We start from the raw sequence: 12,422 nt of genomic DNA on the forward strand, positions 1-12,422 counted from the left end.
CTTGTTGTCTGCTGCATAAAGAATTAGAAAAGAATCAGTAAGAGAGGTGCCTGGGTTGCTCAGTCGATTGGGCCTCTGCCTTCGACTTGCATTCTGATCCCAGCGTCCTGGGATCAAGCCCTGCCTCGGGCTCCTTGCTTGGTGGGAGGCCTACTTCTCCCTCTCCCACTCCCCCTGCTTGTGTTCCTTCTCTCGCTGTATCTCTCTCTGTCAAATAAATAAATAAAATCCTTTAAAAAAAAAAAGAATCAGTAAGAGGGGTTAACTATGCTTATCTTTGAATGAGAAGCCAAGATTCTTCATTCCAACCTGCCTCTACCAGATGTTTGTTCAAGACTTAATGTTGGCATCTGTCTTCGGTCATTGTCTGCGCCTGATGGATGGACTTTTTCCATTCTCTGGGCATCTTCAAAAGTCTCCAGAGTCAGAGATCATGAAGCTTCATCCTTGCCTATTTCTATCATTTGTTCCTAGTGTGGTTTATTCATTTCCATGGCCTTAAGAATACTATTTATAGGGGCGCCTGGGTGGCTCAGTGGGTTGAGCCGCTGCCTTCGGCTCAGGTCATGATCTCAGGGTCCTGGGATCGAGTCCCACATCGGGCGCTCTGCTCAGCAGGGGTCCTGCTTCCCTTCCTCTCTATCTGCCTGCCTCTGTCTACTTGTGTTCTCTGTCTGTCAAATAAATAAATAAAATCTTTAAAAAAAAATACTATTTATATGTGATGAGCCCCAAATTTCTGTCTCCAACCTAGACTTTCTTTTATTTATTTATTTATTTATTTATTTTTAATTTGACAGAGATCACAAGTAGGCAGAGAGGCAGGCAGAGAGAGAGAGGAAGGGAAGCAGGCTCCCTGCTGAGCAGATAGCCCGATGTGGGACTCGATCCCAGGACCCTGAGATCATAACCTGAGCTGAAGGCAATGGCTTAACCCACTGAGCCACCCAGGCACCCTATGTGTTTCATCTCTCCACTCGGAGATCTAATAACTACTTCAAACGTCATGTCACTCTTGGTTCCTCTTCTCACTCACACCACAAATCTAGTCCATCAGCGAGTGTCATCTGTACTTTATCCTCATTGTATCTGGAGGTCCTCTACTCCTTTCTGTAACTATTTTTTCACCCAAGCCCCAACATCCATTGTCTCTTGCCAAAATTATTATAGTTTTCTTGAGAATGCTCTCACTTCTTTATTCTTGCTTCTCTCTATTCTCCACGTAATAGCCAGATTTCTTGGTCTTTTTTATTATTTAAATAACAATAAATATTCTTGGACTTTTATTATTATTATGTAATAGAAGTCAGTTGTTCCATCCTCTTACCCCCAAAATTCATGAAGACAAAAAGAAACTTTAGAAACATGCAGACTTATAAATACATCAGGTTCCGACAATTATCTGAGTATGGAAGATAACTAAACTGTTATATGGAAATAACAGTCTTCTGAGTTGGAGGAAAGAGGGAAAGATCTAAAGTATAATCTAAATTTTCCCAAGCACAGTCCACAATCCTAAAAATAGTATTTATGTCACAATACTTAAGACCTCGTTAGTGTGTTAACTGATATATATCACACGGGATGATATTCTTTTTTTAAAAAAAAAGATTTTATTTATTTATTTGACAGACAGAGATCATAAGTAGGCAGAGAGGCAGGCAGAGAGAGAGGAGAAAGCAGGCTCCCTGCCGAGCAGAGAGCCCAATGCGGGGCTCGATCCCAGGACCCTGGGATCATGACCTGAGCCGAAGGCAGAGGCTTTAACCCACTGAGCCACCCAGGGGCTCCACAGGATGACATTCTTAAAGTGAAAATCAGGACATGTTATCTCTCCCACTAATACCTTGAATGGCATTCTGTTACTATTAGTATAATATCCAAATTCCTCCTACATGTAAGCATTTACTGACTCCTGCCTAAATTTTTGCTTTTTTTATGTAAAAATTTTTTGAAGTGTAACATACACAAAAATATATAGATATAAGGATACAGCTCAGTTAATTTTTACAGTCAGTATACTGTATAGCCAGCACTAGATCAAGAGTACCAGAGTACTGTGCAGGGTGCCATTGTGTGAACATAAAACAAATTCTCCCTTCCACGTTCAGGGTGTTATAAGTAATACTCCTACATATCTTAACATAAAGGTCCTTTATTTTATATTTTTCTCCTATTGAAAATGTTTATTTCTGAGCAATTTAGACTTAGTGAGAAATCCCAAAATTATACATTAATTTCTTACATACTCTTTTTTTATTCATTTATTTGAGAGAGAGGGAAAGAGAGAGAATGAGTGGGATTAGGGGCAGAGGGAGAAACAGACTCCCTGCAGAGCAGGGAGCCTGACACGGGGCTCAATCCCAGGATCCTGAGATCATGACCTAAGCCCAAGGCAGACGCTTAACCGACTGAATCACCCAGGTGTCCCTTACATATTCTTTTTTCTAGATTTCCCTAAGTGGTAATATTTTATCACATTTGCATTATCACATTCTATCCACCTATAATTCCATTCACACACATACACACATCCTGTTTTTCTGAACTCTTTATACCAAAATACTTGAATGTGTATTTCCTAGAAATAAGTTAATTTTTCCAAGTAAACAAAATACTAAAAAAAAAAAAATCAGAATATTGATATGGATATAGAACCATTACCGAATCTACAGAGCTTACTCAGATTTTACTGATTGTCTCATTACTGTTTTTTATAGTAAATGGAAAAAAATATTTTTCTGGACCTTTCCTTATTATCCTGCTCATTCTATTGTGGGTACATTGGCTTTCACTCAGAAGTCAGAGCTTACTAATTATGACCCAAATCCTTTAGGTAAGAAACCATATGGATGGAATAAATGTGCAGTGAATTCTTATGAACCTCTCATGACCTTGCTTCAGAGAACTTGTGCAGGAAAGAAATCTCATTAATGCTGTGATTGTAGGAAAGCCTTTCCCAGTAAGTTAAAGCTAATTACTCATCAACAAACTCACACAGAGGACAGACCGTTTGGGTGCAATCAATGTCCAAAAGCCTTCATTACAAAGTCAGCACTCATCTGTCATCAGAAAACTCATCATAGAGAAGGGAAATCCTATGTAAGCAGTAAATGCAGGAAAGCTTTTCCTTGGAAGTCAAAACTCACTTTACATCAGAGAACTCATTCAGGAGAGAGGCCTTTCAGATGCAGAGTATGTGATAAAGCCTTCATGGTTCAGACACATCTGACTGCACATCAGAGAACTCACACAGGAGAGAAACCATACGAATGCTCAGATTGTGAGAAAGCCTTCTCAAAAAAGGCTCAGCTCATAATCCATCAATGAATTCACACAGGAGAGAGACCATATGGATGTAGTGAATGTCAACAAGCCTTCATCCAGAAGTCAGATCTCACTAATCATAAGAAAACTCAGCATGTAGTCAGGAAATCTCATGGATGCAGTGAATGTGGGAAGGTTTTGTCCTCTAAGTCAACTCTTATTATACATCAGAGAACGCATACAGGTGAGAAGCCCTTCAAATGCAGTGTATGTGATAAAGCTTTCACATTGAACGCACATCTTATTGTCCATCAGAGAATTCATACGGGAGAGAAACCATATGAATGTTCAGACTGTGAGAAAGCCTTCTCCACTAAGGCACATCTTACGATTCATCAGCGAATTCACACAGGAGAAAGACCATATGGCTGCGGCAAATGTCAGCAGGCTTTTATCCAGAAGTCTGGTCTCACTAACCATCTGCAAAATTGTCACGCGAGAGTGAAATCTCATAGATGCAATGAATGTGGAAAGGTTTTCTCCTATAAGTCAACTCTCATTATACATCAGAGAACCGATACAGGTGAGAAGCCTTTCAAATGTGATGTCTATAATAAAGCCTTTATAGCTAAATCCTATCTTACTGTACATCAGAGAATTAATACAGGAGAGAAACCATATGAATGCTGTGATTGTAAGAAAGCATTTGCTACTTTGTCAACTCTCATTGGGCATCAGAGAACTCACACAGAAGAGAGGCCCTATGGGTGCAACAAATGTCCAAAAGCCTTCTTCCGGAAGTCAGCTCTTATTAATCATCAGCAAACTCAGCATAGGAGAAAATTCTCTATGCAATGACTATAGGAATGTGAGAAATAGTTTTTGATTAATCCTGTCTATTCAGAGAACTCATATAAAATAGAAATGTCATGAACGCTTTGATTATAGTAAACCATTCTGGAACTTCTATAGGAATTAAACCTTCTAGATGCAATGAAAGCTGTAAGCCTTTCATCTGAAGACTCCTCTCAGTATACCACAGGGATCGCACAAAAAGAGAGAAACATTGTAAATGCAGAGATTGTCAAAAATGTCATTTGAAACTCACAGGCTATGTGTTTAGGAGGAAACACCTGTGGATGCAGTGAAAGTGGAAAATCATTCTTTTCAAGTCTCATTTGTTACACATTAGGATATTCATTCAGGGGAGGGATCTTGCAGTTGTAGTGAGTGCAGAAAAGACAAGAAAAATCACATCTCATTGTACATCGTATTTGACTTTATTATTTTTTGGAATGATATGGAGGAACATGTCATTTTTTGGAATTACATGGAGGAACATAATTTTTAGGAGTTAATAAAATTTATTAAACATAAATATTATGCTTATAATATAACATTTTATTAGACATAAAATATTAAGTAATAAAATCTCATGGAAATAGAAATGTTCTATTTCCTTATATCAGAATACCTTATAATATATAATTTGACTTAAGAATTCTAAAGCATTATACTGCATAAATTTGCTGTCCATATTTTTACTGTCTTTTGTAGTGTTTCTGCCAAGTGTGATGAACTATCACTACTTGAAACTGCTATTGTTCTAGAGCTTTATTTTTTAGATATGCAAAAGTGATAAAAGATTTACATGGAATACTAAAAAATAAGCAACATATGAGACAAAGGGGGAGAAAAGACTTGTGTTCACGTGTGTGTTCATGTATATTTATTGCAATTGCTGTATAATGCAGGAACTTTGAATTTATTATGAAAACATGTCCTTGGGGACTAGAAACATTTTTTCTCTTAGCATTTCCTAAAATGCCCAGTATTTACTAATATTAAGGATAACACTGCAGAAGTTGGAATTCTTGAACATAGCAGGAATGGAAAGTGGTTCACTTGCTGTGGAAAACAATTTCACAATTCCTCTAAAAAGTTAAATATAGGAGACGCCTGGGTGGCTCAGTTGGTTAAGCGGCTGCCTTTGGCTCAGGTCATGATCCCAACGTCCTGGGATTGAGTCCCACATCGGGCTCCTTGCTCAGCAGGAAGCCTGCTTCTCCCTCTGCCTCTGCCTGCCACTCTGTCTGCCTGCACTCACTCACTCTGACAAAAAAAAAAAAAAAAAGTTAAATATAGAATTACTATATGACCCTGGAGTGCCACCCGCAGCTATATATTGAACAAAATTGAAATTGAAAGCAGGTACTTCAGTACTTCTAAATGAATGTTCACAGCAGCACTGTTCACAATAACCAAAAGGTGGAAGTAATCCAAGTGTCCCATCAGTGGATGAATGGATCAGCAAAATGTGGTACGTGTGTGTATATACATGTATTCACATAGATATACATAATGAATATTGATTACCTATGCAAGTGAAATGTTGAATGAACATAAGCCTCCAAAACATGATAACTGAAAAAAGCCAGACACAAGGGACCCCATATTGTATTCCTGTTTATATGAAATGTGGAGAAGAGGTAAATCTATAGAGATGGCAAATTGGTGGGTTCCAGGGCCTGGGGAGAAGAAAGCATGAAGACTGACTTTTTAGTGGTTATGGATTTGTTTGTTTCTTTTTTAGAACGATAAAAGTGGGAACTAGGTAGAGGTTGCTTAACATTGTGAATGTAGTAAACATCACTGGATTGTATACTTCAAAATGCTAATTTTGTTTTATGTATATTTTTACGTCAATAACTACCGCTTCCAGTCTGCGACGAGAGAAGAATTAGGCACAAACAAGTCAGCTGCAAGAGATTGGGAGCAGTGGACAACGGTGGAAAAGGACTGCTGCCAGGAGCTACTCCACAGTCTCACTTTTATTGGGTAGAAAACAATAGCCAATAGAAGGATTGATGAAGGTCAAACATTAATCCTGTCTTGCAGCAAGGAGGAGGATAAAGTTTATAGTTAACCAAGCACATTCAAAGGACTCATCTAACAACGGGCGCTTCTGGGAAGAGAAAGGAGCAATAACGGATAAGGGGAGCAGGCGGTTTTCGTTCCACCCTGAGCTGACCGGGTGTTCCCGGGTGCTCGGCTTCCCTGAAGCAGGCGGCATTCCGCCCTGGGCAGGCCGGGCGTTCCTGGCTGCCCGGCTTCTGTGAAGGGGCGGCATTCCGCCCTGAGCGAGCCGGGCGTCCCCAGCTGCCCAGCTTCACGATCGTACATCGGCCTTCTCCCCAAAGACCTGTTGCCAGTATGTATTTCTTAAGGCCATATCTAAATGTGCTTGGTAACTAGTAAAATCCTCCAGGGGTTACAGTTTAAGTAACATTGTTCCGAGGGGCAGCAGCAAATAATGCATATATTTGGAAAAAGTACCATTGAAAAACTGTTGATTTTTATCTGTATTTTGAGTGCCAGCATTCTTGCAATGATAAGGCAAGATTAAATGGTAAAATATTAATGGTAATTAATGAAAAAATAACTGCTTAGCAAAACAGATGCAAATATATCTTCTTCATCTTAATAGGTATTAGCTACCAAAGCTTGACAGCTAACTTCACACTGAATGAGCAAACTTGAGAGATGTTCCCTAGTTGTTTGGCAGTGAGGTCTGCTGCAGCATCTCTCCTGAGCTAGAGATCTTAACCAGCACAATATGTCAATAATAAAAATGAAAGGGCTTACTATTGCAAATGAAGAAAAAAGTTGTCATTATTTGCAGATGACCTGATTGCCTAGATGGAATGACAGGTGAATCCACAGACAGCCACGGAGAATAGTAAGAGTTCAACAGGATTCTCTGGATACTTGATCAATATGCAGCTTCAGTTGAGTGCCAATAAAGTGCTAGTATATAAATACATTATCATACTAAGGAAGCATCATAAAGTCCTACATCCTTGAGTGGTTTTTTAAAAATCATGTTGATTTTTGTCAAAAGCTATTTTTAGCATCAATATTGACAGTCATAGAATTTTCTTCTTAGATATATTAAGTGAATTTTATAATAATAAAACATATATGGTGCATTTTAGTGTTATTATTTTATTAATAAAATTCCTGTTCTTTCATTCCTGGTATATGTCTCACATTTTTTTTTTACTGCCATATTTCTAGTATTTTTTTCTTTGGCCCATGTTTTATGAGGAGGAATACTTTAAATTTCTAAATATAAGCAACACATTCAATCCTACATTTATTACTTATTGCTAAAGCACATACACACACATACATATGTTTTTTTAAAAACAGGACGAAAACTGCTGGAATGCACACCTGAGATCTGTGGTTATCTCTGGGAAGAGAAGTAAGCCTAGAAATGAGAGAGAGGATGCAGACTAACTTCTTTCTCTCATATTTTTACATTATTTTTCCTTGTATATATACATAATGATTTTTTAAAGTAATTTACTAAATTAATAAAAATGTAATTTTCTATATATTATCACAGAATTACTAAGTGCTGGAAATCGTGTTACATGTTTCCACAAAGCGTTTATGTCCGTCATTCATGGCATAATTTATGTTCTTATATTTTGTATATGTGTCTCCCACATTAGGCTGGGAGCCCTAGGTATAATGATCTAGTTCGGTTAATCTTGGTATATCCGAGGACTCACAACCTATTTGGGCATACAGTAGATATTGAAGAAACTTTTTGAAATGAAAGATAAGGCTTTACCTTTGAGATTATGTTCTGGACACGCACACTTAAGGATTTGGGAAATCGACTAAATAAATAGCCATCTTGTGTGGCTGTATGAGCATAGACAGAAGCTACTCTGAGTGGCAGTTTTGAGTTCACTGGTACGGAGTGCTCTTCCCAGAAATGTAATTTCTGTCCAGGGTGTTGCCAGGGGCCCAAGAGTCCCTGTCGGAGCTGGGTATATTGGAACAAGTCTGTGACCTGTGCTGTCACACTGAATTTTAACTTCATGACCTTCAGAGTCTCTGCTGAACTGCTTCTTCCCATGACCCCAGGAGCATGATGTTTGATTACTTTTCTTGGTGCAGACTGGGATTGGGGTCCTGGGGAATACCTTTCTTCTCTCATCCTTTGCTTCCACATCATGTACAGGCCAGGCCATGCATGGAGGCCAATACACTTGATTCTCACCGGCATGGCTGTGGCCGCCGCCTTGGTTCTTCTCTATAAGGGGATCCCCCAGACGATACCTACCTGGGAACTATCACCCAACCTGGGCAACACTGGATATAAACTCATCTATTATATTCATAGAATGGCCTCAGGCCTTTCTCTGCACCACTTCCCTCCCGAACAGTTTTCAGGCTGTCCCCATCAGCCCCAGAACTTGTCGGGGGATGGGGCTCAAAGACAGAGCTTGGAAGAACACCGGTTCTTCCTGCTTCCTATGTTGGATCTCCAACCTGCTGAGAAGTGTCTTTGTTCCTATGCTGTTAGAAGCTCTTCAGCACATTCACAATTCTACCAAGATACAGGATTATCTTCTAAAACTCCTGAAACATCTAGTACCACAAAATATACAATTCTAATGACTTTCCCAGATGGTGTATTCACGGGAGTCATGATTGGATCCAATGTATATACGGTACTTCTCCTTCATGGACACCACCAGAGAGTGAGGCATATTCACATCCTCGGAAATGCCCACAGATTCTCACCACAGGCAAAAGCCACTCAAACCACCCTGCTTCTAGCAAGCATCTTCATTTTTTTCTTTACTTCACCAATTCTATTCTTAACAATTTATAATGTTTTTTGTTTTTTCAAATCTCACCTTTGGCTGCAGAACACTGTCGGCTTTCTATTGGCATGTTGTCCCACCATCAGCCCTCTGATATTATTGCTTCAAGATCCCCAGCACCAAGATTCTGCTCTTAAGGGGCACCTGGGTGGCTCAGCGGGTTAAGATTCTGCTCTTAAATGGCGAATGAAAAAAATCTCAAATTGCTAATGATGCACTCACAACACAATTTTTCTTCGAAGAATCTAGTTATTCAGTTAACTTAAAGATATGTGGATGTCTAAAACATGACAGACACATACCCAAGATACTGATGATGAGATCTATATGACATTGACCTAGTCATGTAGAGGCTTTCAGCTTCATGTAGAAGACAAATAATACAATACTGTATAAATGTTAATATTATCTTGATGCTTTGTCATTTTTTTCCTTTGAAATGTTCGATGGGAGCATGGAAATAAAGTTGGACAGAAGTAACTTTGGGACATCAGAATTTTTAATGGTTTATTAGGACAATTATTAAATTGGATGCAGTATTATGTAGTGATAAGCCGTCTTTGAAATAGAAGAACTAAAAAGCTATTCATTCTGATTTCCAGCTGTGTAAAGTGGAGTAGGTGCAATTATTCAAACATTTGTATTGTAAAATATACCATGCAGAAAAGTATATTGAAAGTCACACACGGCACCTGGGTGGCTTAGTGGTTAAGTGTCTGCCTTCGGCTCAGGTCATGATCCCAGGGTCCTGGGATAGAGCTCTGAATTGGGCTCCCTGCTCAGCAGGAGGCCTGCTTCTCCCCCTTCTTGTGTTCCATCTCTCACTGTGTCTCTGTCAAATAAATAACTAAAGTCTTAAGAAAAAAAAAAAGCAGTCACACACGCCGCTATCAGTTTAACATAAAATGGCAACAGCTATGTGTGAACAACTATCTACTACCACTCAGATCAAGTCCTATTTATCCCAGTAAACACCCCTCCCTTCATTTTCTATGGTCTAGATCTCTTCATAGAGACACTCCTGGAGTTCTTTCTTGAGTGAATTTCACTTCTCTAGATTTCTCCTTTGCTAGAGACATCCTTAGAGTCTCTTCTGCTGGATTCCCTTTTCCTTGCCCAGGGAATATTTTCTTTGCTGTAAGGACCTCAAAACTCTTCCAAAACAGCCAAGATGTCCCTGAATGCTTCAGGCAATGAGACTAAGTAAGTACATCATGCACTTAGGTCTAGCTGAAGGGTGAGGTCCAGAAGGGTCCCCAGTGGCAGGAGCTCTCTCCCTGTGGAACTGGAGTGCATCATCCTCCTGGCGCATGGATATGTTCACCAACCTGGAAGCTCTCTGTAGTTTATGGATTTTTTAAAAAATATTTTATTTATACATTTAACAAGGATCACAAGTAGGCAGAGAGGCAGATAGAGAGAGACAGAGAGAAAGCAGGCTCCCTGCCAAGAAGAGAGCCCGATATGGGGTTTGATCCCAGGACCCTGAGATCATGACCCGAGCTGAAAGTAGAAGCTCAACCTACTGAACCGCCCAGGCACCTGGATTTTTTTTTTTTTTTTTAAGTAGGCTCTACACTCAGTGTGGGGCTTGAACTCACTACCCTGAAATTGCTGCTCTGACTGAGCCAGCTAGGCACCTTGTTTATAGATATATTTTTTTTATGGACACTTAATCACATAGGCAATGTTTAATTTGATAAAGGGATTTTAGAAAAATCTTTCGTAAACATCATACTTAAAGAAACTTTGAAATCAGGAAGAAGACAATATTGCATCATCACACCCTTTCAACATCAGACTGGAGGTCTCACCCAGTGTAAAGGGAAAAATAAAGGTTTAGAATGGAAAAGGATGGGGGAAACTCACTATTTAATGAGAATATGGGAGGGCGCCATCGGGGTCTCTGCTTGGCAGAGAGCCTGCTTACCCCTCTCTCTCTGCCTGCGTCTCTGTCAACTTGTGGCTGCTTTCTCTCTCTGTCAAATAAATAAATAAAATCTTTAAAAAAAAAAAAGTAGAATATGGGAGTGCCTGTGTGGCTCAGTTGGTTGGGCATCTGACTTTGGCACAGGTCATGATCCCAGGAGTCTGGGATCAAGCCAGGTTCACTTCCAGCTCCCTGCTCTGCGGGAAGCCTGCTTCTCCCTCTCCCTTTGCCATTCCCCCTCTTGTGCTCTCTGGCTCTCTCTGTCAAGTTAAATAAATAAATAAATAGAATAGAATATGTCCTTTTATAAAAAATCTAGAATAACTGCTTTGTGTTCCTTTAAGGAATTGTCAGCAAGATGCAGCCATGAGAAGGTGACACAGGAGAGGTGCAGGAAAAAAGTTTTTATACTCACAGGTCCTGAGACACAGAGACACTGCTTGCTGAGAGGAGGCTGCTCAGAAGAGAGTACCAAGGATCAGTCTCAACCAGTGAAATGAGGTGAGAGCAAGGATCCTTGAGTAAATGCCCTTATTGAGGGTCAGGGAGTACCTCCTATTGGAAGTGCCCTATTGGAGAAGTACACAAGAAAAGACTGGAGGGTATTTCAGTGGTGTGTTTGAATGGCACTAGGTCACACAGAAGGGTAGGAAGAGGAACTTGTGCAGGGGTGAACATTATTACAGGGATACACTTGGTTGCCTAATGTACCTCGGTCTGTTTGTGGGGATGATGAGGCAGTGGGAAAATACGAAGTTTTAAAAATTTATAACACAATAGTCACAAACGATTAGAATAAGATAGTTTATCAGTTTTGCTTGGCATAGTATCAATATACAAATCAGCTGTATTTCTATATACACCAACAGAGAGTTCAGCAATAAAATTGTAAAATATCTTTACAAGAGCATTAAAAATTTCAGATATCATGAAATGACTCTAATAAAAACGTATAAGACTACTGTAAGAAACATTTTTCAGAACTTTATTGAGACATTAAAGATTTAACTAAGTGGAGTGATACACAGTGTTCATGGATTTTAAGGCTTATTATTGTAGAGATGTCACTTAAAGGATTTACAGATTCAATGCAGTACAAATCCCGATCACTTTTTTGGGGCGTTGGGGGGTGGAAGCTGACAAAGTGAGTTAAACATTTTGAGAATATAAAGGGCCTAAAGAACAAAGAGACTTGTAGAAAAAGAATATGGCAGGAGGCCTTTATCAGACTGTAAGACTCAGAAAACTCTCCTAGCTAAAACAGTAGTGTTGGCGCAGGGACAAATACGAGAACAATGGAACAGAACGTCCGAAAACCTAGCCATGCAGATGGGGACATTTGTCTTAGGATAGAGATGATTCGACCTAGCAGTGGGGAAATCGCCTAGACAATGCAACTGGGATCATTATCTACACAGTATTCACAGAAACAAACAACTGGGCGGGCTGTGACTAAGGAGGATATGCAGGATCGTTCTTTAATGTACTCGGTTTGTCTTGGGACACGAGATACAAGGTGTACTCTTTTGCCGTGGGTC

General features: G+C 39.6%; 2 protein-coding genes across 4 annotated transcripts in view; both read left to right on the forward strand.

The window, feature by feature from the left end:
* ZNF577 (zinc finger protein 577) overlaps window positions 1–6,015 on the forward strand; it is a 37,894-nt gene extending 31,879 nt beyond the window's left edge. The window contains exons 10-11 of one of the 3 annotated variants that reach the window (XR_001177645.2): window positions 2,837–3,850; window positions 5,990–6,015. The gene's annotated coding sequence lies outside the window, so the exon portion shown is untranslated. Of the gene's footprint in view, window positions 1–2,836; window positions 3,851–5,989 lie in introns of those variants that run through there. The other 2 variants (XR_001177648.2, XR_006605896.1) reach the window with 2 other exon arrangements.
* Window positions 3,214–4,125, forward strand: LOC101677219 (zinc finger protein 300-like). The gene is given in 1 exon segment (XM_013050684.2): window positions 3,214–4,125. A coding segment is annotated over 1 exon segment (912 nt).
* Window positions 6,016–12,422: the final 6,407 nt, after the last annotated feature.

The sequence above is a fragment of the Mustela putorius genome, unplaced genomic scaffold (assembly GCF_011764305.1).
Source record: "Mustela putorius furo isolate JIRA1106 unplaced genomic scaffold, ASM1176430v1.1 tig00000196_pilon_pilon_pilon, whole genome shotgun sequence".
In the NCBI taxonomy this organism is placed as follows: Eukaryota; Metazoa; Chordata; class Mammalia; order Carnivora; family Mustelidae; genus Mustela; species Mustela putorius.